General features: G+C 39.5%; 1 protein-coding gene across 1 annotated transcript in view; it reads left to right on the forward strand.

Annotated features, from left to right (window-relative positions):
• The window catches only part of brinp2 (bone morphogenetic protein/retinoic acid inducible neural-specific 2), a 128884-nt gene that overhangs the window by 69075 nt on the left and 35878 nt on the right, over positions 1-23931 (forward strand). Inside the window, exon 5 of the mRNA XM_078265037.1 lies at positions 8615-8851. Coding sequence (XP_078121163.1) covers positions 8615-8851 — 237 coding nt within the window. The remainder of the gene's footprint in view (positions 1-8614; positions 8852-23931) is intronic.

Below are 23931 nucleotides of genomic sequence, written 5' to 3' on the forward strand. Positions count from 1 at the left end.
TCTGCTCAGCCCTAACTCTGGGCAGTCACTGAAACAAATTCTCAGTACACCACCTGTCACTGTATAACACGGCATATAAATCACTTCCTAAATTCCTTATTGGTTCCTTCTTTGACATCACAGGCCTAAATGGCGGTCTCAAATGTAAAGGTTGTTTAAGGAGAGGTGGAGGGAAAGTGCCAGATGAAACGTCATCCTTTAAAAAAGTACTTGGACCTATGAAGGCATTTTACCCTTTTAACTTTTTAATTGCCTATATGATCTCATTCATTCACCTCCAAACAGGCCTTGCCTATTCCCAACCTTACTGTCCTTCATTTTGCATACATTCACCATGCAGCTGAATCTCTCTGTGAAAGAACACAAAACTATCGCAAGAGAGCACAAAACAACCTGGGAACCAAACCAAAGAAAATGTGCATTTCATTCTTTGCGATAAGTCTGCAGAACATTCAAGTGACAGTCAGATGGAAAGAAAGAAAGAGACAGGCAGGCATAAAGATAAGCGCAAAGAGAGACTTAGCGAGTTTGTGATACAGCATCAGCTGTGCCAACCCATGTACTGTACCGTGTATTGAAGCAGAGTCGCTGCCAAAGCCAGAGGCTCTGAGAGCAGGAGCACACTCCAAGGGTACCAACACCATATCCTCTACAGCAGAGAGTGCATTCCAGTGAAGTGGACCAAGCACTCACTAAAGCATAAGGCTGGGAGAAAACACACACACACACACACGCGCACACACTCGGACACACGTTGATAACAGAGGGGTGGTAATCATGAGGGAGGTTTAAGAGCTTAAAATTGCCCAAAATGGAAAGTGTGGTAAAGATTGAGAGATAGGAAAAGAGGCAACCATGAGTCTGTTATTTCTGGTCTACTGGGGTGATCTAAATCTGTGGCTGGATGGATAGAAGGAAAGCCTTATGGGTAATGACCCTAAAAGCCCCCATCAGAAGGAGACACCCACTGGTCCTGAAATTCATGGTAGGGACTGGAAACAGGTGCCTGAAAAGACAACAAACATTTCATTTATTACAGTTGCCAGCCAAAAACACAAACTATAAGGGTCAAGATCAGGTCAGATTGATGATTGATTGATTCATTGAGTAATTAAATGGTTGTCTTAATAATCTCTCCACAGAGCACGCAATTAATGAAATGACATCAATGTTTGATTCATTATAATTCAATTTAAAATAGGCTATAAATCAAGATGAAATACAAAGGCAGTTAGCAACCTGGAGGCGTAATAATGAGAATAGGTTCTGTTTTCCCCTTCTTAATCACTCTACCCTTCTATGTGCAGCAATTCTTGTGTTAATCAGTACGAATACTGGCTTAACTGTTAAACTTTTAGGGCTACACTGTCACAGCTCTACGTCATATGTAAAACACAAGCAGGCCTGATCCTATGTAATATATTGTATTATTGGGGACATAAGAGGCAGTAAGACAGTTGATTTAAATGTACCCTTGAGAGGTTGCAATGCAATGTGTGTATCTTGAGGACACACAAATATGAAACATTTGCAAAGCAGATTCTTTTTTTAATATTGAATATGAAATTTGTGGTTCATGTTTGCGAGATAGCAGTCTTCGTGTTCCCCAAATTTTGGTGGCTCATTGATACATTTAATGCCGTATTACCGCGACCTGCTGTCGATCAGCGGCAAATGTTATACCAGAAATGTGTATTATGCGTGAATGTACAGAGAGGGACATCCGTTAAGCGTTTCTTTCATAGAGCTTTCCGAGAAAATGATGCATGTTCCTTGGCTTATACTGACTAATTGGCACCCAGGACAACACTCAACGACACTCAAAAATTGAAACCTTCGTATATGAAATGGCTGTTTACATGATGGCTCCATGCTGGAACATTTGGGCTGAGGAAAATGTCACTGATTTAATTAAGAAATACATAGTGCGTCGTAGTGTCATTTCAGTGTGAAACCATGGCTGTTGGTAAGTTTGTGTAAAGCTCATTGCTTGGCTGGTGAAAAAGCTTTCATTTGAATCTCTCTTTCAGAGTCTAGGTGTATCTGACAATTCAGAAAAGGTGATGTTGAAGGCCTAAAAATAAGCCTGCCAAATAGGGGTTAATATTCATCCTAGACACTTTATGTGACAAAGTGAAGTGTGCGTTTTCATTTAAGATCAGCAGATTTGAGTTGCATGATGAACAGGACGAGCACTTTGCTGAATACTAATGTGCCGCTGCAATAACAATGTGTGTCAAAGGTGAAAAGCAGCAAGGTGAGAACACAACACGTTTTTCACTATGCCTGTTGAATACATTTTCCTCATTTTCACTCTCCACTTTCATAAGGTATTTAAAAAATATATATCAAGGTGTGTTGGATACACATTTTCTTCTCCTTAAGTATCTAATGTTACTGCATGATTGCTATGCTAACGACTGGGGCTGGAATACTGTTTCAAAATATTAAAAAGGTTGAACGATACTTTGTAAAATCAAACCAAAGCTGATCCAGAAGTCTCGCAGAAGACAGATGACACAATACTTATAAGTGATCACATATTATACTGTGTATATATGGGCCAAACAATAATACTAAGCTTCTTCTGCTGACAGCAAACAGCCAGTGACTTAACATAGAAATGTGTCCTCACCAAGTCAAAGGAGGGTTAGGGGTTAGGGTTAACCCCCTTACCATAACCCAAACCTAAACCCCACAATGTCATTGTTTCCTACTTTAACACTACTGCTTCCACTCTTGTTGGTTTCAATGGATCAACAATTTAGTCCATTTCAATCTATCACAGTTAAGCCTTTTGGGTTTAGAGCTAAAAACACATTTCTCACGTTAACTGTATCTGTAAACACTTACAATACCAAGTCAATGAGTCAAAAAAGGAAATAAAATTGCAATGCTTTCTGTTTAAATATAAATTAACCATGGTAGATGAATTTGGTACAAGTTTTAACAAAAAATAGATTAAGGAAAAATGTAGGGGTGCTAAGGAGGAGAAAACAGAACAGAATCAGTGATAATCATTAAGTTAAATCAGAATCATCTGACTCTTAAACCAGAGCAATCCATAGGAAAACTACCACTTCTACTTTCCAAATGTGACAGAGTTATTGTAACGGGGAAAAAAAACTAAAGTAGAAAGATGGATAAACAAACAGAATGGTGGAAGAGAGACCGAGAATGTCTGGTAGTGATTGGTGATAAGTGTTATTTAGCTGTCTCCCAAACTGAAGAAATCCATCAGATTTGCAACTAGTACACACACACACACACACACACACACACACACACACACACACACACACACACACACACACACACACACACACACACACACACACACACACAAATACAAAAACCTCAAAGCACCTGCCAAAGCAAGGAAGAGGAAAATTTTGACTAATTACATCTCTTTCCAAGTCATTGAAAGAGTAAATACCAGAGAAGAGACATGCATATTCATAACAGAGCACAGCAGGATTGACTTGGTTGTTGAAACTCATCCAGACTGAGATTGTGAAGTGAGGAGAGAGGAAGCTTTTGACACAACAAATTGATGATGATGAGACAGACATCCCAACAGACGGATTCAAAAGCAGCATGAACACACCACACAGCAAGTCTTCTGAAAGCTGCCTGCTGGTTTCTAACCGATGACGATGCACTTTTAAGACCGGCTTTTGATTTGGTTTAATAGACTGTGCAGACATGAAACCTTTGTACCATAATTAGCATACCAATGTATTGCTAATATAATTTATATAATGAAAGCAGTGAAATTGAAAGTGTGATGTTACCCCGCTGTTAAAGCACTGACAGCTTGGACATTTATTTGTGTTTGACTATGTGACTTGGGTCATCAATTACAGTAGTACCTTACAAATCTAATACCATAAACTATGTAAAAACTAAATCTATTCAAGTGTATAGTGTATGGAATAACCTGTTCTTAAATATCAGTCCATGCTCTAACAGTAGTGTTCAAATTGCATGTCAAATGTTATTATTACTTTAAAAAACAATCTGTGTAAAATACTTTTTGTACAGTATTTGATTTAATTTGCCATCAATCTGTGTAGTTACATTGACTCATAGGCTCCATCTTTCAGTAGGTCAATGCCACCATTAGCTGTAAAAACTTGCCAGTAGAGCTTTTTCACAGCAGACAATTTTGACTTGGCAGAGTAGGAAAACCACAGGTGTTACTGAAAATGTTAACAATGGCTCTGTGTGACGGCGAGCCTAAACAATAGCAGGACCTTGAAACTGAAGTAGCTTGTTTGATTGTTTACTCCTGTGCAGGGGCAGATTGGCCATCTGGCAACTCTGGCAAATGCCAGAGCGGCCTGACCATTTTTTTTAATGTGGGCCGGTCAGATTTTTTTTTTTAATATACAAATAAATTGTCTTTACAGGCCGACAGCGCAGAGGACGGGTTTTTATTACTTGCACGATTTCACTATGGTTATCATAATACTACTACTACTACTACTACTACTACTAATAATAATAATAATAATAATAATAATAATAATAATAATAATAATAATAATAAATATTAAGGATTTGGCCAGTCTGCAACGGCCGGCCTGGTTCAGAGATGGGCCGACCGACCCAATCAGAAGTTACTCAAATTGGGACATTCCGTCAAAATCAAGCACGTCACCTTCAAACGGGATATCCGTTTGCAGGGTTCAGGCTGTACCGGACTCTCCCGGTGATCATGCTGCTCTGGGGGACCGACTGCAGCAGCGAGAAGCTGCCGGGCAGAGAGCTTCGCCGGAGCTCCGACTGCTGTCTGTCCGCGCAGTCGTCTGACAGCATCAGTATTAAATTGACACTTTCATTTCCGGTTAAAAATTTCTCGTTGTCGCGTTAAATAGTAGTCCAGTTCAGTGTTTTGGTACAGTTGGTTTTAACTCCTGATGTGAAGTGTAGGCCTATAGGAGTACACATGACAACCCTGAACAAGCAGCGTCGTTCTGCTGTGCCCCATTCACGTAGTAGTTTTACACTATGTAGGTTAAACTCTGTTTTATCCGCGGTTCACATGTATGCATGAATTCTGGTGGTCCGTTACACTGTAGTCTCAACATCCCTGATCATTTTTGATCAATAGAATATAGAAAACATTACACTTACATAACGTTTTGTATCCATAACATGATTGTGTTACAATTTAGCAGTAAAAGCCTAAGTAAGTCAATCCTACATTTTTCAACTTGGGAGCAAAACGTGCTCCTTGAGGGAAAAAAAGTGACCATAAAGCCCTGTTCATGCTTTGGGGTCAAGTGTTGTATCCGGCCCATGTCCCGGATGTGAAAGTACCCTTACTGGACTACTGAATATAATAATATTCCATTATATTTTGTATTTTAAATTGTTACCTGCCACCAGAATTTTCTGATTTCCTTGCCATAAATATAGACGTTTTTACCATAAATTGGTGCCCAAAAATGTATCAGAATGCAGGAATTGAAGTCTTTTACCCTCAAAATGTCCTGGGGGAGACCAGACCCCCCCCTGCTTTATGTGTTCCCCCAAAGGCCAATTCTGAGCAAGGAAAAACCCTGAATTATAATTACAGACAGCCATAACAACTTATTTAACTTGCAGAGTTAGAGAGTTAAAACAGATGAAAAGATGGAGAACCAGACGGACAATATGTACAGTATCAACAGAGAGAAACATGGACAATCGAACAGACAGGCAGTGACAACAAAGAACAACATACTGTAGAGAATGACAGTATACAAACGGCATAAACAGACAGACAGTATGTGTACATTTATTATAAACGTGTGCTCTTTAAAAAGTAGTAAGCATTGTTTGCCAGTTACTTACATTAAATGTTTAAAAATCTATTACATAAGGTACTGCTTATATTATTTCACCATCTGTACACAAATGTAATTAGTGAATGCGCGTGTCCGTGGGATGGGGCTGCATGGTAATGTGGGCTGGTGTGACTACAGTGCCAGGGCTGAATTTTGTTCCCAGTCCGCCCCTGCACCTGTGCTTTTGTTACTGTGTCAAAATGCTGTGGAAAAGGCCTGCTTGTGAGGAATATGGTTGTTATGCTAAGCAAATCCGCGGAAATATCATGAACAGATACCAGTAAGTCCTCTGTTTGAATATGTTTGTTGTGAATATGCTTTGATTTATTATAATATCATTAAGAGGTTAAATGAGTGGATTTAATCCATCTAAGTTGGTCATATATGATGGAATAGTGCACAGCACTGAGGGAAAAAGCTAGCTAGCTAGCTAGATGTGCTAAAATAAAATGTTAACCTTTTAGTGCTGATGTGGGTCTAAACCAACATAGTGAGCCACCTGTATGACTGATCAGTGCATACCGTAAATCTTTTTAATTTTGTCAAAAAGTAAAAAAAGGTTCATACTTTAAAAGAAAATGTTCTATAACATTACAGTACAGTATATTCCGGTTTATCCAGACAATAAATAGCACAGAAAAAAGAAGCAAGTCTTGTGTTCGTCATTCCAATATAACACAGAGTTAAGGGGTTTGTCCAACCAGCATACTTTAAATTGTAAACAATACTCAACTAAGTACATTTATTGAAGGGAAAGACAGTGAATATTGAGTGAATATTTGCAATTGTTGAACTATGTTTGTGACAAACATAGCCACCTACTGAACAGAAGCTAGCTTTAGCTGTTCACTAGCTAGCATTGTATACACCAAACATCTATGTGGTGATGAGTGTGTTTTTGTGTGACTACTCAGACTATACTCATGTAAAAAAAAAGAACTCCAGTTCTTTCTTTTCTTCCAGTTTCTCTCCTGTTTTCTCTTTCTCCTGTCTATATGTATATGTGTCTATTATGTTCATCAATTGGAATCATATGTAGTCTTAGGGTCAGTGCAAATTTTTAATGTTTTAAGTGGAAACATTTTCAACTCATATATGAATATATATGAACTCGCTAATGAAGATGCATGTCATGCATCTTCATTAGCAGTGTGTCTTTGTGACTACATGCAACCATAAACTCAGTCCGAACACAACCTCATATTGTAAAACTGAAGCTGGTTGCATGGTACTTTAATTTTTAAAAGGAAAAAGTAATTTAGAACATATATATTTTTTTATAATCTGGGAAGGGGCAAATCAATTTCTATTGTATTTCTGTCTGCAGAATAAATATCAGTCCCTCCAGAAAAACGTGATTATGCGATCGCATAATTCAATGCCTAATCAGCCAAAGTCCGCATATTTATGTCGGGGCCGCATTTTTTCAAATACGCCGCACTTTCGCCGCATAAATTGCCGATTTCCGCGCAAAATGTGGGGCTTGCATGATTTCATAATCCTTAGCGCACATATATCTTAGCAGAAAGTTGAAAAATGTTGCGTTTACTTCACGCAAGAGCAGCCATTTTCCCCTGTTGTCATGGGAACGTTATGAAGTGATGTAATTACGCGACGTTAACATCATCGAAAAGCTGCAAACCCCGCGATGAAGCCATGATGAAACCGCAGTTTTTGAAAGTTCCCGCAATTTTTGCAAGTTCCCGCAATTTCACTGAAAAATGCATTAATCATGAAAATAAGAGTCAACAGCCATCATGTTTTTAAGCGAAAAAGATGGACAACGTGCAATGGCATCTTTGCATATTGTATGAAAAAAGAAACGGAAATAAAATGTTGTGACGATGATTTGAGCGTCTCCATTACACAGTGGGAGGAGGAAATAATGAAACCTGCAGGTAGGAAACAACCTGTACATGGCAGGTAGGAACAGCAGGTTGTTTATGATGACCGCAGACTAGGTGACAGTTGTGACAAACAAAGGTTACAAAACTACTAAAATATGCCCCTGGGCAGGCTTCTTAACTTATTGTATATGCACCCACAGTAGCTGCTGCAAGATCGTCCATTGAAAATGATACAAGCTGAGCTGCGTTGGAGAAAACAACCTATTTTCTTGTCCCTGTCATAATAACGCCACACATATGCTGTAAATAGTTGAAGTCTCTTCGGGAATCAGCCAGAGAACAGAGAGCCATTTGCACAAGTCGTTTCTATTGGCCTCAGTCATGACAAGACATGTTGCAGTATGCAATATTCAATGATGGCATACAGGCTGTACTGCAGATTAGCATGTATTAGCTTGTATTCTGAGGTATATATTGAAGCTTGAATGAGATCTGTCATTTTAGTGTAAAAGACATAACTGAAAATCATGTTATATGTTTAAAAATGTATCCCTGTTAAAGGAAAAAATATTTTGCATTTTGTAAAAAGATGCCTTTTAAAACAAGATTTCCATCCAAAAGCAGTGATTCCAAGCTGCTAAGTGGTTGTTGCTTTTAAGAAAACATAATTTTCAGCACCCTGAAGTGTTGACAATTAATGTTCATAATCCTGTAGGAAATGGTATGATGCGCATAAACATTTTCTTTCACAATGTTCTGTGTCAAAAAATCCTTCATTTTCATGCTAAAAATACAGCTCCATATTCTCAACATATCCACTTTTAGCCCTATATAAATAACACGTGAAAGCAGGTGGAATCAGCTTGTGAAGAAAACGCTTTATTCTAAAAAAGGAGGAAGGACCTTACCATGTGTTTCTCTCTTTTTTCCCAGGCTTGCAAGATGTCCTGCCAGAGTTCCTGCGTGAGCGTTTTGTGGAGGCAGCCCTCAGCTATGTGGCATGCAACTCGGAAGGCGAGTTGCTCTGCCGCAACAACGACTGCTGGTGCCGGTGCTCAGCCCGCTTCCCAGAGTGCAACTGTCCCTTTGCTGACATCAAGGTCATGGAAGAGAACCTAGAGAAGAGCAAAGAGGCCTGGGCCAGCTTCAACCAAGAGTTCATGGAATCAGGTACGGTCTGGAATGGTTAATATGAAACTCGATGTGTTGGCATGACATAGTGTTGCTTAAAAGTCAATGTATTGTAAGATCATCACACTATTGGTTTCTCTCACAACAAACCTTAACTCCTTTCTTGTTTAAGTGCTAGTAGTAGCAATAACAGGATCTGAAGGAATCAGAATCTGAATCTGAAAAGATTTATTGCCAGGTAAGTAGCACTTACTTGGAATTTGCTTTGGTTTGGTGCATACATATAAACATACAGTATTTAAACATTAATATGAAATAAACAAACAATAAATACAGAAACACATAACACATACATATAACTAAATAAACGTTAAGAAAGAAAAAAGAAGCTGCATGGATCAGTGCAGGATGTGCAAAAAATATTTGAGGGATGTGCAAAGTTCAGGATATATAGTTTGTGCAGAGGACAGGATGTAGTAGTATATCCTATTTGTAAGAGCCAGGTATAGTCTTTTATTGTTGAACACATTTTTGGTCACTTACGGTAACTAGGGCACCTGGTGGTGGCGGATACAAGAGTGATATCATCTGTTCAGCTGTGTGGGGTTTTTGTGAATGAAAGAGGGGGTGACGGGGGAAGTTTTTGCTGACCGCTGTTTTCACGCTTTTCTAAACGCTGTTTAATGCCGTTTCTCATGACCTTTGGACACCAAGTGAAACAAGTATGGAATGTATTGGATGCACAACCTTGTTTGTTTCTCATGCAAATAAATCTAGAAAACGCTGTCTTTGTCAAGTTAGTTATTCCCCTACTCAGTCTCTTGCCGGCTACATTTTTAATTTTCAGATAGTCGCCTATACAAGTAGAAAAGCAATAAAAAAAGAATAACAAGTTGCAGCAAGTTTATTATTAATGGCGAAAGCTATAATTTAAAGAATAAGTCATTTGAATTCATGCACAAAGTGTGGAGGCCTTTTCCCCTCATGTGTAATTAAGATGATAACTTCACAGCAGTGTGAATCATTTCTACTGAGCTGAGCTGTCTTATGAAAGCTAATAATTAAGGAAACGTTAAATGAGCACTCAGTATTGTCTCAACTTATGCCTTCTCTAAAAACACAAAACTTATGACTTACATTATTACTTAATGAAACTTGGCCTGCTATCTGTTTTCAGCTTACTTTTTGGAACTGCTGCATTATTAGACATAACACAGTACAAAGTTTAGAGCCATTAGTGTGAAGGTTGTGAGCCATCAGGTGTACAATTTCACTCTTGTTGAATCGATTTCCACCATGCCAGGCGGATTTATCAAAACTATTCATCACAAAGAGTGAGACACAGGTGTGTGATGTAATGGCGCCAATGATACAGGACCATTCAGGTGTCACTTCCTAAATTGGCAGAAGATTCTTCTTCTTTTTTCTTTTTATTGCTACATCTCAACACATCACCAGCTCACTTCTTAATGACTTGGAAGGTGTATGCAAGATTTAATTGGAGACAGGTTTCTGGCAGCTTCTTTTAAACGTTGCAATGTGTTGCACTTCCTTGCAGAATTCAGGTGATTGTGTGCACGCTGCCATTTATTTGGAAATTGCTTAGTGAGTGACATTACGGGGGTAAACCGCATTTCTGTGCATTCACTCAGCCTCGTTTTGACAGCACCTGACTTTGCAAAGTTGCTTTTTGTGCTGCATATTAAATATTTCTAAAGAAGCACTGACAGTGTATTGAAACCAGAGGAGTAAGACGTGTAATTGCGGGGCTTTTCTTGTTCCGCTGACGTTATGTTTTTTTGTCAGGAGCTTAACTTTGTGCTGTTTGTCATAAAAAAAATAAGGCCTTTGGTACTTTTAGAGGCTTGTGTGTGTTTGAGTAACAAGCTAAACATATCATGAAAGGCTCCACGGTTAGTCACACACACAAGGACAGACATATACTGTACGTCCACAGGCATGAATCCAGGGGATCATTAAAGTTTTATCTAATTTTCAGTAACACACACAATCCACTTACACGTTTACACACTCACCAGACTCACACAAGATGCAGAGAGATGAGAGGTAGGTAATCTACATGGTAAATAGTGTTTGACTTTCAGAGCTCCCCCTCTCTCTGTCTTACTATCTCTGTCCTATCTTTTTCACACACACTCACACACGGTGGCTTTTTGGCTTCTGGGGGTGCCTAGGAAGTTGGGCTGAATCTCGTCTGCTGGGATAGGCTGATAAATGTATTTGTGGTGAGGGGAAAACAACTGTGAGGATAGTGTGTGTGTGTGTGTGTGTGTGTGTGTGTGTGTGTGTGTGTGTGTGTGTGTGTGTGTGTGTGTGTGTGTGTGTGTCAGAGAGACATTGTTCATGTGTGTGTCAGAGAGACAGAAGGAGGACAAGGAAGAGACTAAATAATGTTGTGTGTGTTTGTATGGGAGAGGAAAGAGAATAATACCCTCAAACCTCAGCCACTCACCATTTCCTCAACTAAAGACCTAAAGCTAGCTACACACACAAACACACACACACACGCACACATACACATTTCGAGAGCTCTCTGCTGAAAGGTTATTTTCTTTTTGGCTATATCTCATGTGCAGTTTAGGAGGGAAGATGTCCTGGAAAAGGTGTTGCGTCTGGAACATCACACCTTTTGTTTTGTGAAATTGGAAAACCAGCCAGCTTCAAGGCTAAGCACTAGATTCCCTAATACCTGGTTCTATACAGTCTGTGTATAAGAATGCAGTGCCACATTCCTGTTTCATTTCATGTTTCCTCTGTCACAGAAGAGTACAGCTCAGGTACAGGGATTTTTCATTAGTGGCGAAACGTTTTTATGTACTGTATTGAACAGACTGAACACACACATTTAACATTATGTATCCAATTTTTGAAACAGAGTCACTCTTGGCGCCATGGGACAAAAATCCCATAATATTCTGTCAGCATATTATAATTCAAGTGTTCTGAGAGAAAACTAGACTTCTGAAAATCTAGCCCATGAAGGGAGACTTTGGCCAATCACAGGTCATTTTAGAGAGAGAGTGTTCCTATCGGCTGTGCAGCTTCACGTTTTTATCAACACTTATTCAAACAGAAGTAAATAGCGAATTTATTAGTGACTATTTTTCAGCTGCGGATTAGTACATAGTTGGTTCTCTAGTGAGTATTTCCATCTGCAGGTGTGCATGTTTATCACAGTGAAGCAACCAAAACCACAAGATAAAGAACTTTTACTTTCAAGTAAGTAATATGTGAGATCTGTTCATTATAACCTTATCAGAAAGGCATCACTACGACCGAGCAGCAATGTTTCAGTGACTTGTGTTAAATCCTCATCCCTAAGTGTGGCTTAAGAATTTAAGTATACAACAAGTAGATCCGCCCAGGCAATCTGATTGGTCAACTACATTTAGAATGTGCTCAAATCAGCATGACAGCACACCCAGAGGCAGACCAGAGGCCTGTACTACGAATCAAGCTCAACATGCCCTGGATTTATTTCAGTTACCCAGCTTCACCTGACCTAACAATCGCGGTCCCGCATAAGCTGTGTCACGACGGTGGTTAATAACGAGTTCAATGAACCCAGGGTTTCCAAATCCAGCGGCGCACGTTCACATAAAAGAGGCGGTGTTTGCACAGCATGACCAATCACAAACATCTACCAGAGCTGCATATTTTACATAAGAAGAGCAAATTATAATTCTACATAAATATGAAGAACACAGACACGGTTTTACAAGCAAAATGCAATACAGTCGCTGCTTCCTAAAACAGGAAGGAAAGCTGGCAAAATAGCCGACGCTGTAGATGCGTAAATCACAACGCTTATCAATATCACTTCCCCATCAGTCAGGCACAAGATCTGACCATAATTACACCCATTGCTTTAGCCTATTATATTATCAGTTGCAACCCTGGCAGTGGGAAGCGAAAAATATAAAATCATACTGTAATTCAGACTGATGTGTCACATTGGCAACACACGGCTCAAGAAGCCGACAAATAGCCTATACCTAATTCCCTCCGCTGAAAATATATATCTTTCATAAAAATACCCATCAGGGAATGTTAATGGGGTTGTCGGTCTCTAAATGTTTTAACTTTTATGAGCGCACCTCTCTCTCTCTCTCTCCGCGCACCGAGCTCCACTGATCTTCTAAGAACAGTGACGCAGGTTATCAATCGATTATTGATTGGTCAGTAGGCGGTGCTTTTTCACCGGTTGATCTCTAATCTCCAACATAACCTGCTCCCGAGCAGGTTAGGTATTCAGCATAAGTTACCACGGCGATTTAACCCGGTAACAAGCGACCCACCGTCGTGATACACAAAACCCTGGGTTGAACCCAAAGTTACCTCGTTAACGCCAAATCTTGCTTCGTAGTACAGGCCTCAGGCTCATCACTAAAAAAATTACTCCGCCATTTCCATGTCAATCACAGAGTTGAATCAAAAACTGGTTTTGAAACCAACATCTTTATATAATATATAAAGATATAAAGTGATTCATTGGATTAAAGAACTTTTTTGTTACAAAGCTGTGGAGTTAACTGTTACTGGAAATGTTTCGATCTAGCTTTGCAAGTGACACAGCACTATGTATAGCCTGCTACATGTGAATTTCGCACAGCTAAATCTCTCGATAGAAAAAAAGAATTAAGATATCTTAGTTATAAAAAGATTGAGCGAGCAAAGCAGTTGTGTCGTTATATGTGCAGTATTTATGCAGTTTGGGAAATCCCACAATCTCTACAAAGCTAACGTTAGCTCAAGTTGGATGGCTGACTTTGGAAGACTAAACAGGGAGGGACTAAAAATCATCAATGTTGCTTTTTTATTTTGAGAGTGAATTGCCCCATAATATCAATACAGTTTGATTCTAACTTTTATTTTGTTGGTAACCATTGTATGTTTAATCGCAATATTACACTAGATGTTGTGATGCGTGCCAATAATGACATTCACATTCTCTTGTGTAATATTGCTTAAATAACCACCTTGAGCCATCACAGGTGTCACAACGCTAAGCTGACTCACAGGTTGAAGTTCCAAATTTAAGAGCCAGTCATATAATGGAATTCTGATAGGGGTTAGAATTACCATATCAATCGCATGTTCCACCCAACAGCCAAGTCATTATGCTGGGTCTTTGGGATATTACCTCAGTTGATGTGAGGAATGTGAGTTCTTGGCCACCATACATGTTGCAGAGGGTGAGGAGAGGGTGTAAGTAACTAATGAGGTCACTCATACATGAAACATTAGACAGAGCTTCTCAGTAATTGAGAGTAAATTCCCTGCTCCAAGGGTGGGTAGAAGGCAGTGTTAACCCCACTGAGAGAAAGACAGAGCAAGGAAAGAGAAAATTTTAATTTTGAAAAAGAGAGACTTTCATCTTCTGCTGTGTTCAGTTCATGTTGGTCAATGGAGGGAAAGATATACCATTAAATGCAGAGTTGGGAAGGTTGTTTAAAAAAAATGTCCGATGAATACTCATTACTTAAAAAAAATAAAATTAAAAATAGAAATGTAGTCAGTGACCTAAATATCACAATATTAAAGAAACCTAACTTGATTACTTTTGGTTACTTTTGGATTACCTCAATAGCATATATGCAAATAAAGACAAGAAAAAATAAATATGAATTAGAAGACTTTTATTGTGTGAATGCTGATTCAGCAGCATTCACAGTATTGTTATCCGATTCTTCCGTACGTCGCCTACTACTTCTGCATACTTTCAGCTACAAAAACCATATGAATATCAAAATGTTCAGCTCTTTAAGGACATGTGTGCTTGTATTCAATTTTTCTCTACCATTTAAAGTGTTTAAAATATTGAGTTTTTTTCTTTCTACATTGAAAGTCAATGGAGCAATCTTTAAATCCTCTTCAGGCTTCTTCCACTTCTAAATTCTACACCGCCCACATACTTTCACCTTCAGACGTCATTCAAGTTTAGAAACTTTAAACTAATCACACACCCTTCAGCTATTATAAAATGATACAGCTTTTTGATATCTTTTACAGTATTTGTGTTATCACTGTTTAAGTTTAGTGCTTCTTTAGGCTTTTTCTGCGTTTTTAACGGCTGCTCAGTGTGGGTAATATCACAGCTACAGTGCAGAGGAGAGAGAACATTGTCTTAAAATGTTCTCTTTAACTTGCTCTGACTGTCACAATTCTTATCATACATCTTTTATACGTCAAAACATAGATATACATGTCTACTTTCAGCCAATGTGCTCATTAAAGCAATAGGACTCATGCATTTGTCCTGGTGATCCTCCAAATGTCGAGCCACAAGCATTCCTTCTTAAACATCCTCAACATTTCTGGACGAAAGTACAGTGTACCAGTTTTTCAAATCGCTGATATGCCCACATATTTTTTACTTTATCCACACAAATTATATATCAATATGCTCACAAATGCTTTGTGGTGCTCGAAGTGAGGTCAATATAGTGATACTCTATCAGTTAATCTCAAATAGATAAAGTATACTATGACTTTTTTCGACACAATATACTGTGACTGTTTTCAACATACTTTCTTTGGAGGGACAGTGGCTCAGTGGTTAGCACTGCTCCAACAAGCGTCCCAGTCCGGGCAGGCCCTTTTCATGATTTTTTTTTCGACATACTATACTATGACTTTTTATCACTTTTTTCAACATGCTATTCTATGACTTTTTATCACTTTTTTTTACGTACTATGCTATGACTGTTTTCAACATCATTTATGTGGAGGGACAGTTGCTCATTGGTTAGCACTTCTCCAACAGGAAACCAGTAAGTGGTCACCGCAGACTCTGACCAAGGTCGATTCCCAGTCCGGGCAAGCCCTTTTAATGATGTTTTTTTCAACATAAAATACTTTGACTTTTTATGATTTTATCAACATACTATACTATGACTTTTTTCGACATACTATAGACCCTTTGCAAACACGTGACCACGACCACGTGACCACGCCATGACGGACGGCAGAATCACCGGAAGCATAAGCTAAAAGTTTCATTAGTTTCAGTCAGTTTAAAATACATGACACTAAATAAATTGTAATAATAATACTATCTTCTTCTTTATGGCTTCTTCTATTGAACAACAAGTTGTCGTGCCGTTATCGGTCGAGATAGGACATCTATAGGTGGTTACAAAGAGCGGTATTTGGAGAAGTTGGAGATCGCAGGATTGGATACCGACCCTAAGCTTCTTCCTCCCTCCGTTTTCACGGACCTCATTAAATTACAGAGTCTACCCGACATCAGTCCACACGATCTGTACCACTATGTGGTAAACGGGGTATCCCCATATACTGGTGCTGATCTCAAAGCTTTTAAAAGTCTGGATGCTTACCAGTTCTTTGTAGCTGGCTGGGTTACAGGTACGCAATGCTACGCTAACCGTGGGGGGAGGTACCTCATAATGGCAAAGATAAGACATCAATCTAGGGTTTATTTTGTATTAACATCTATTCTTTACTTAAGAAAACATCTATTCTTTACTTAAGTAAAGATTTATATAACACGTAGCCTATGTTTTTAGAGGACATGGTCGCGGTCGTGGCTACCCACATACTGTTGTTCACTGGGTGTGCCAATGCAACTTTCTAATTGATGCCTGAACGTATCCCAGCTCTGGGAAGTGCAGTCATTAATTGTCTATCACACATTAATCCATGCAGTAAATCACGGAGTGTATATGATCAGTAGTAACCACACATACTTGTAACACCTAGCCATCTCCTTGTCTGTGATTATGTTCGCTGTGTAGCCTATGTTAAGTTTTGTTGGTGGATATTACGACGCGATGGGCAGCAGCTAGCGAGCAGTCCAAAGCTAGCTGCAGCTAGCTGGTCGGCTAGCCGGGGTAGGAGCTCCGCCGACCTGCATTAACTCTTTTTTTTGGCCTTTTTGAAGCTATACTATGACTTTTTTTCAGTTTTCAACGTCATTTCTTCGGCAGGATAGTGGCTTAGTGGTTTGCACTCCTCCAACAGGAGACCAGTGAGTAGTCACTGCATACTCTGACCTGGGATCATTTCTAAGTCTGGCCAGCCCCTTTTTATGATGTTTTTTCAACATAAAATACTATGACTTTTTTTGTTACATACTATACCATGACTTTTTTGACATACTATACTATTACTGTTTTCAACATGATTTCTTTAGCGGGACACTGGCTCAGTGGTTATCACAGCTCCAACAGGCAACCAGTGAATAGTCACTGCAGATGTTGGTTTTCATGATGTTTTTTTGACATACTACACTATGACTTTTTCAACAGAAATGTTCAGAGAAGACAGTGGCTCAGTGGCTAACACTGCTTTAAAAGGCAACCAGTGAGTAGTCACTGCAGGTTCTGAACCAGGTTCCATTCCCAGTCTGGGTGGGCCCTTTTCATGACTGTTTTTCAACCTACTATACTATGACTTTTTTATCACTTCTTTCAACATACTATACTTTGATTTTGTTATCACTTTTTCGACATACTATACTTTGACTTTTTAATTACTTTTTTTGACATACTAAACCATGACTTTTTTTGATATACTATACTATGGCTTTTTTATCACTATTTTCAACATACTATACCATGACTTTCTTTGACATACTATACTATGACTGTGTACTGACTTTTTTCGACATACTATACCATGCTTAATACACACTTTTGTATTTTGTTGTGAGCTTGTTAGCATGAGAACCACTACTATTAGTGATGGCCAAATGAAGTCTTATAAAGCTTTGTGAACCATTTTCTTTTTATTTCTAGACGATACTACTAGATGGCGCTCTCTGTTCAACTAAGGTTTGAAAGCACACTGAATTGCCATTCATTTAGCCCTTTTCTTTAAACCAAGCCATTTAGTGGGGTCAACAAATAGAACTAATGGTTCATGAAGCTTCATTTTGACATCACTAACTACCATACCAATCATTACTCTGTTTACACTTACTGTACTTCCCAAATAGCTTGTAAGCAAACCTTCAACCTCAACTTTAAACCACCTTCAAACAATGAGCAATAAAGCCTCAGACAGGTTAGTGTGGCTGGAGACTCTTGTCTTTTCTATTTCAGCAGCAGCACAGGAATAGCTTTAGAGTAGCTGCATGTTGTGCAGTCCTGTTAATTAGTAGACTAATAATGAAACGCTCTTGTTATTTTCACTATATATTGAGAATGACATGACATTGTTACGAAGCAATTCAGGAAGCTCCTGTACCCGCTGCATCTGAGTGCTCAACACCCATCACGCAGTGTAAATTGGATGTGCTTTGCTTGCCGAACCAATTTCTAATGGCAATGTCCAGTGACGAAACAGGTCGGCAATGTGACCATTAGACCAGCTAGTCAGACCATGAGGCAAAGTACAACATTAGATTGAACAAACAACACCAGTTTTTTGTGACTTACATGCACAGATGTCAAACTTAATCTGGCTGTCACCGTGGCAGGGTGCATGTACACTGCAGAGCACAGCTGGTTTTGCAAGGCAAAGCTCATCAACAAGAATAGAGGGACACTTTTACCTAATAATAGCCCTGTAATAACATAAGTACTGCAGCATCTACTGGGAATAATTCAAATAATTGATCTCCATGGTTGCATTGCAGCAAAGGAATATGAAGTAATTGTATAAGAACAGATTAATCCTATGTTGAGTGTTTGGTGTTTTCTTTCAGAAGCAAAAGCAAAAGTAGTGTGGTGTTCTTATGCTGCCGCAAAACAGATTACGAAGGAGGGTGTGGTGGGTGGATGGGTCAAGAAACACTGGAGACTGCTGTTCAGTCAAAGTTAGTTTAATTTAACCATGACCATAATCTTTCTTTATCCTAACCAAGTAGTTTTTAAGCATAGAGGTGGCAGGACAGAAATGTTATCCATTTGATAGAGGCGTCAGAGCTGCTAAAATTGCTAATATGGGTCATTTTTGGATGGCAATTTAGGTTGGTGGAGTTGATGATTTTTGATTCAACCAAAAGTAATTGAAATGTACTCCAGAAATTAAATATGAAATATGATTCTGGGTAAAACAGACAGTTTCCAAAAAGAAATCCACAGAACACACTGTGAACAGTTTTCAATAGAACTACATTCTAGTGAAATAATTGTCCTTAAAACCTAAACTCTGCATAGCTAAATATAACTGGAGTTAAGTGAGAAAATCTTTGTTTCTTTTGGGTGAACCAGCCCTTTAAATAACTGACAGGCCGCAGTGAACATGACAGTGCATGTTTATAAATAATTTACCCCTTTTTCTGGTTCATTAAAACAGCTGTAATATTGAAACTATATTGAAATTGTGTGTAAACTGTGTTCAGCGTCCTTTGCTCATGTTCCCCTTGCTGTGTGGTACATTCAGATCTGTGACAGACAGAACTATCTAACCATCATGTCCTTGTTACAACTGGCACCCATATGATGAATGGATGAATCCATAAATCCTGATCATAAATGTTTACATCTGTCTCTCTCTCAGTAAACATCTACTAATGTTTTCTTCACCTTCTCTGTTCTGCATCGCATGGCTCCTCTTGTAGTTTAGCGATGTAGTACAAATCGTCTAATTGTCTCTCTTCTTCCATTATGTTAATTAAAAGGCATCCCTGCAAGCGAACAGGAATCTGTTTGATACTTTGTACCACCTACAAATAGTCCTGGCATGGATTCAACTCAACACTATCAGGACCCCACTGCTTTGAATCTATGCCCATTTCTGTCCTTATTGCCGTCATAAAGCATGTTGTCTCAGGGTGTGGATGTAGTACATGCATTTCCTGGATTTGTCAAAACAACAAAAGGAGAGATTATTTTAATCGCAGAGATGGATGTTGCCTCGGCTCAAGATTTGGCAACACTTCCTCTACGTTCTCATTTTGCTTCCCTCATTTATTTCACCAGAGGACTGCTTTTGGCACGGGCAGTCTTCTTTGCTTCTTGTTTATTTCTTCCATTTATTACTTTCCCTATGTATGTTCTTCCTTATTCCTTTTATTTTTAAGGCAGGAATCCCAAACCAAATCGTTCGTCCAGCATGCTTTTGTTGTAGCTGTCAGAATGTGCTTACACTCTGGATTAAGGGTTTCATTACTGTCCAGCATGTTCAGCTCGCCAGACACTGAAGCATGAGCGCCTTTACCTAATGGCATCGTTTAGAATCCCATTGCAGTAGAAACGTGTGTTTTTCTAGTTCAGAGATATCAATCCCAGAGAGATTAATTCACCTGAATAAACCATTTAGATGATATTGCACCAAGCATCACTCACTGTACATATATTCAGAAAGTCTATCATTTTTTCAGTGAGACAAGGAAGGTTAATAATGAAAAAGAGTTCTGCCTTGACGATTCACACAGTAAATCTAAAGGAAATGCTGCACTTAGTCCCTTAACTCGAAATACATGGCAACACAACTCCCCAAATCTGGATCAGATGCCAAACATGCATGTTGGCACTGTTCTCATCTGTAATGTAAGAGGCAGGAAAAAAATGTATGAAGCTGGAAAAAACAACATTATAAAGTCGGATTTACAAGCACATGCTACCAAGATCTACTTCTCATAGAGAACATTTTATTAAATTGAATAGCTTTTTTATTAATAAAAAAGGAGAACATATAGGTGAGAACATGGTGCTCACCAATTTGAAAAGTGGACAGAGCCCAAAAAAGGTTCCCTACAGCATACTGTTTTTTTCAAAACAGTATGTCTTTCGTCGCAGCAAAATGCTCATATTTTGTGGACTAAATTTAACCATAATCTCTGTCGAAACAAGCGGCAGCTCCCGGTGCTCTGTACCCGGCTCAAAGTCACCCATTTTCGGCTAAACACATCTACTATTATAGTAGCGACGCGGGCTACGGACCTCCGTCACAGCTCGGTCGTATCAACTGCCACTGATACGACCGAGCTGTGACGGAGGTCCGTAGCCCGCATCACGAAGCTCTGAGAATGCGTTGTGAAAGGATTACAGTATACAGTAAGCATACAGTATAATAGGCTTTAGATGTGTGCTTTACACAGCATAAGACATATGAAGACAAGACCCAAGTGATCCTCACACATTGCAATCTCGACATCTTTGGCCCTCAGGGCAATATCAATATCAGCAGTGAAAGGCTGAAGAGAGAACGTACATACGGGGTTGGGTGTGCATCCATAATTGCTATTGGCAGGAAGAGTCCCTGCGCAATCATTCTCAAACAAATGGCCAGTGGCAGCAAAATGTCTGTTAAGCTCAGCAGATATCATAATGACCTAAGGCTACACAGTGATCAGATTGAATACTTGAAGGTAGCGGTGCTAGCTTTATTGTCAGGTCTGAGTAGGAACTTGTAAGTTTCTGACTTGGCAGCTTAGCATTTAGTCTTGAAATACCTAAATGCTTGCATTGGCTCCTCTGTGTGTCTCGCCTTTGACCGTGTTGTACTCAAAGTCAAAGTCAGGAGTAAACCTGATCTTTTGAAAAATGGTGGGCTTGTTTACAATGAAAGAAGTTTCCCTGAGAATTTGATCGCGACTAGTACATATTACAAGTGTTGGATATTATAGTGCCTTCCATTTGTACTCGGAACTCGAATTTTCCAAGGTTGGAACTCGGGCAACCACCGGTACCCAGACCTAAAAATCTATCATGGCTGCTCCGTGCATCAACAGTTGTAAAAGCTGTAGTAAAATACAGCTATAAGCACTTCTGTGTTATTTGTGTCTCAATAAATCTGTCGTACACGCAGTGCTGTCCATATTCTATTTTGGTATTTTGGTATTTTAAGAGCAATTCACGCCTTATCGCGCACCTCGCTTCTCATACCAGCGCATTTCTACGCACCAGTCACAAAGCGATCCTTCTCCTCTCCACTCTACAGAACGACTCTCTCTCTCTCTCTCTCTCTCTCTCCCCCGATGAGTGTTTGGTTGGTTGTGTGTGTGTGTGTGTGTGTGTGTGTGTGTGTGTGTGTGTGTGTGTGTGTGCCTGATCGCGTGTCTCGTTGTAGACACAGCTTAGAGATCAAAATCAGCATAAATCTGGGTGGTATTTTGGAAATATGTTTTATTTTGTAAAGTATCTGGCTGCACTGTGGCCTTCCTGTATGTGATTACCTACCTGGCTTATACATTCGCTCACAGCTTACGGAGGAAATTGAGGAAAAGCAGAAACAATTGCTGCAGCGCGCGGAGACCGTTCCACTCCTGATTGCAGCTGGTACGAACTGACAGATTGGATAACATGGGCACCAAAATGAAAATAGCTCCGCTTCACGGCGCTTTGCAGCTATTCGCGGCGCTTCTGCGTCCGGTATGTTTTTGCTGTAAGATAAATTGTTGGTGTGATTACAACCTGTCTTACTGCACATGATTCTTGCCCACATCGGACTCTTTGTAGCAATGTTGCTGTGTTCCCAGACTAAAGACTAAGTCTAATCTGAAAAAGTGCAAAATGACACTGTGTTACCTTTATATGGATTTATACATTTGTAGACATCTATATCTTCAATGAAATGTGGCGGACACCGAAAAAGCTTTACAAATGCTTAAAAAAGTTTGTTAATGTTTATTTAAACAACAAATAAAGAAAATGGTTCATGAAGCTTCATTTGGCCATCACTAGGACTTCTGATAATTTTGGTTACTCTGGCCTTTCTTCTAGCCCCACCATCATGGCAAAATTTACAGTAAGACACAACTAATAACTGAATATTATGGCCATAGTTTTTCTATGGCATTTTCTGTGAATACTTATTCTCTCCAGAGAATCAAGCCGTTCCATTTTCTAGGTTTGAAACAGGAAGTGCACATGCGCAGTTGCTTCACCATCTCTTTAAGCATCTAAAATCCAGATGTTCCCCCATTTATCTGCCACAGCTAATTAGGCTGCAGCTAATTAGGCAAGTATAAAATTAACATATTTGAGGAAAACATCATTGCCTTATGTTTGTTCTTTTAATTTGTACTGTTTGTTGGTATAAGACACACTCATGGGATCTTTCATTTCATCATGTTTCTTAGTTTTTGTTTTGCTAATGTTGACAACTGGTTGGATTATTGTGTAACTGAAGTTTATTGAGATGAATGGGATCTCAGTCTAAAACTCAGCCATTCAGTCACTTAGAGAGTAGCTTCTTGTTTCCTGTGCCTCTCCCTCTCTGGCTCACTTGCTTCAACCCCTCTTGTTTTCCTTTAAAATCCTGCAAAGAGAAAGCAGGTACTGGTCACTGTTGGATAGTTGTGATAGGACGCAGCAGTGCAGTAAAAGCATTGTAATCATTGTAAAGAATATAAAAGATAAAAATTACATTACAGCAACACAAATGGGAGAAAGGCTGAAGAGGAGGAGCTCAGAAAGAGTGGGCAGTTACTTTCTTAGTCTGTGTGTTGTGGTGGAAAAGGATGATCTCCCAGAAGACTTGATCGTTGGCATTGGCTAACCAGCACAGATGTCTGTGGAGGAGGTGTAGGCGGGAGGGGATGGAGAGGACGGAGGAGTCTATAGAAAGACAGAGGCGGAGAGATACTCTGGAGTGACAGACATAGATAGGTAGTAGTTAGTTATTTTTGACAGGAACAACGTAGCCTGAGGCCAAGTGAAGGGGACAGAAGCAAGCCCCCATGAAATAGAGCAGCTCATTAGTGGTGCTAAATATTCCCTTTTCCTTCCTTACTTATACCACATTCAGGACTATAAATAGCCCAAGGGCACGAGCCACAAGCTGACAAATAGGCAGGCAGCAGCAGTTCATCTCAGGACGTTGCTCCGGGTGAGAGGAGTTGACACCGTGGCTCTGCAAGGCATAACCTGGTAGCTATTAATCCTTCGAAACGTGTAGGGGAGAAAAAAAAAGATGAGATGGAAAAGGGGAAGAGGGTAAATCAAGGAAGAGAGAGTGAAGAGGTAAGTGGAGAAGAGGAGAAGGGAGGGCATGAAAGTAAAGAGTGAAATATATGACATTATAGGTGGGGGGGGGTAGAACTGATGAGGAGAGAGCAGAGGGGAGGACAGGAGATGATGCGAAGGGGGAGGGAGGAGGGTAAATCAGAAAAGAGTTGGGAAGAGGAGGAGAGAAGAAAATTGACAAGACAGAGGAGGATTTCCATTAAAAGTATTATTCACCTC

The sequence above is a fragment of the Sander vitreus genome, chromosome 12 (genome assembly GCF_031162955.1).
Source record: "Sander vitreus isolate 19-12246 chromosome 12, sanVit1, whole genome shotgun sequence".
NCBI lineage: Eukaryota > Metazoa > Chordata > Actinopteri > Perciformes > Percidae > Sander > Sander vitreus.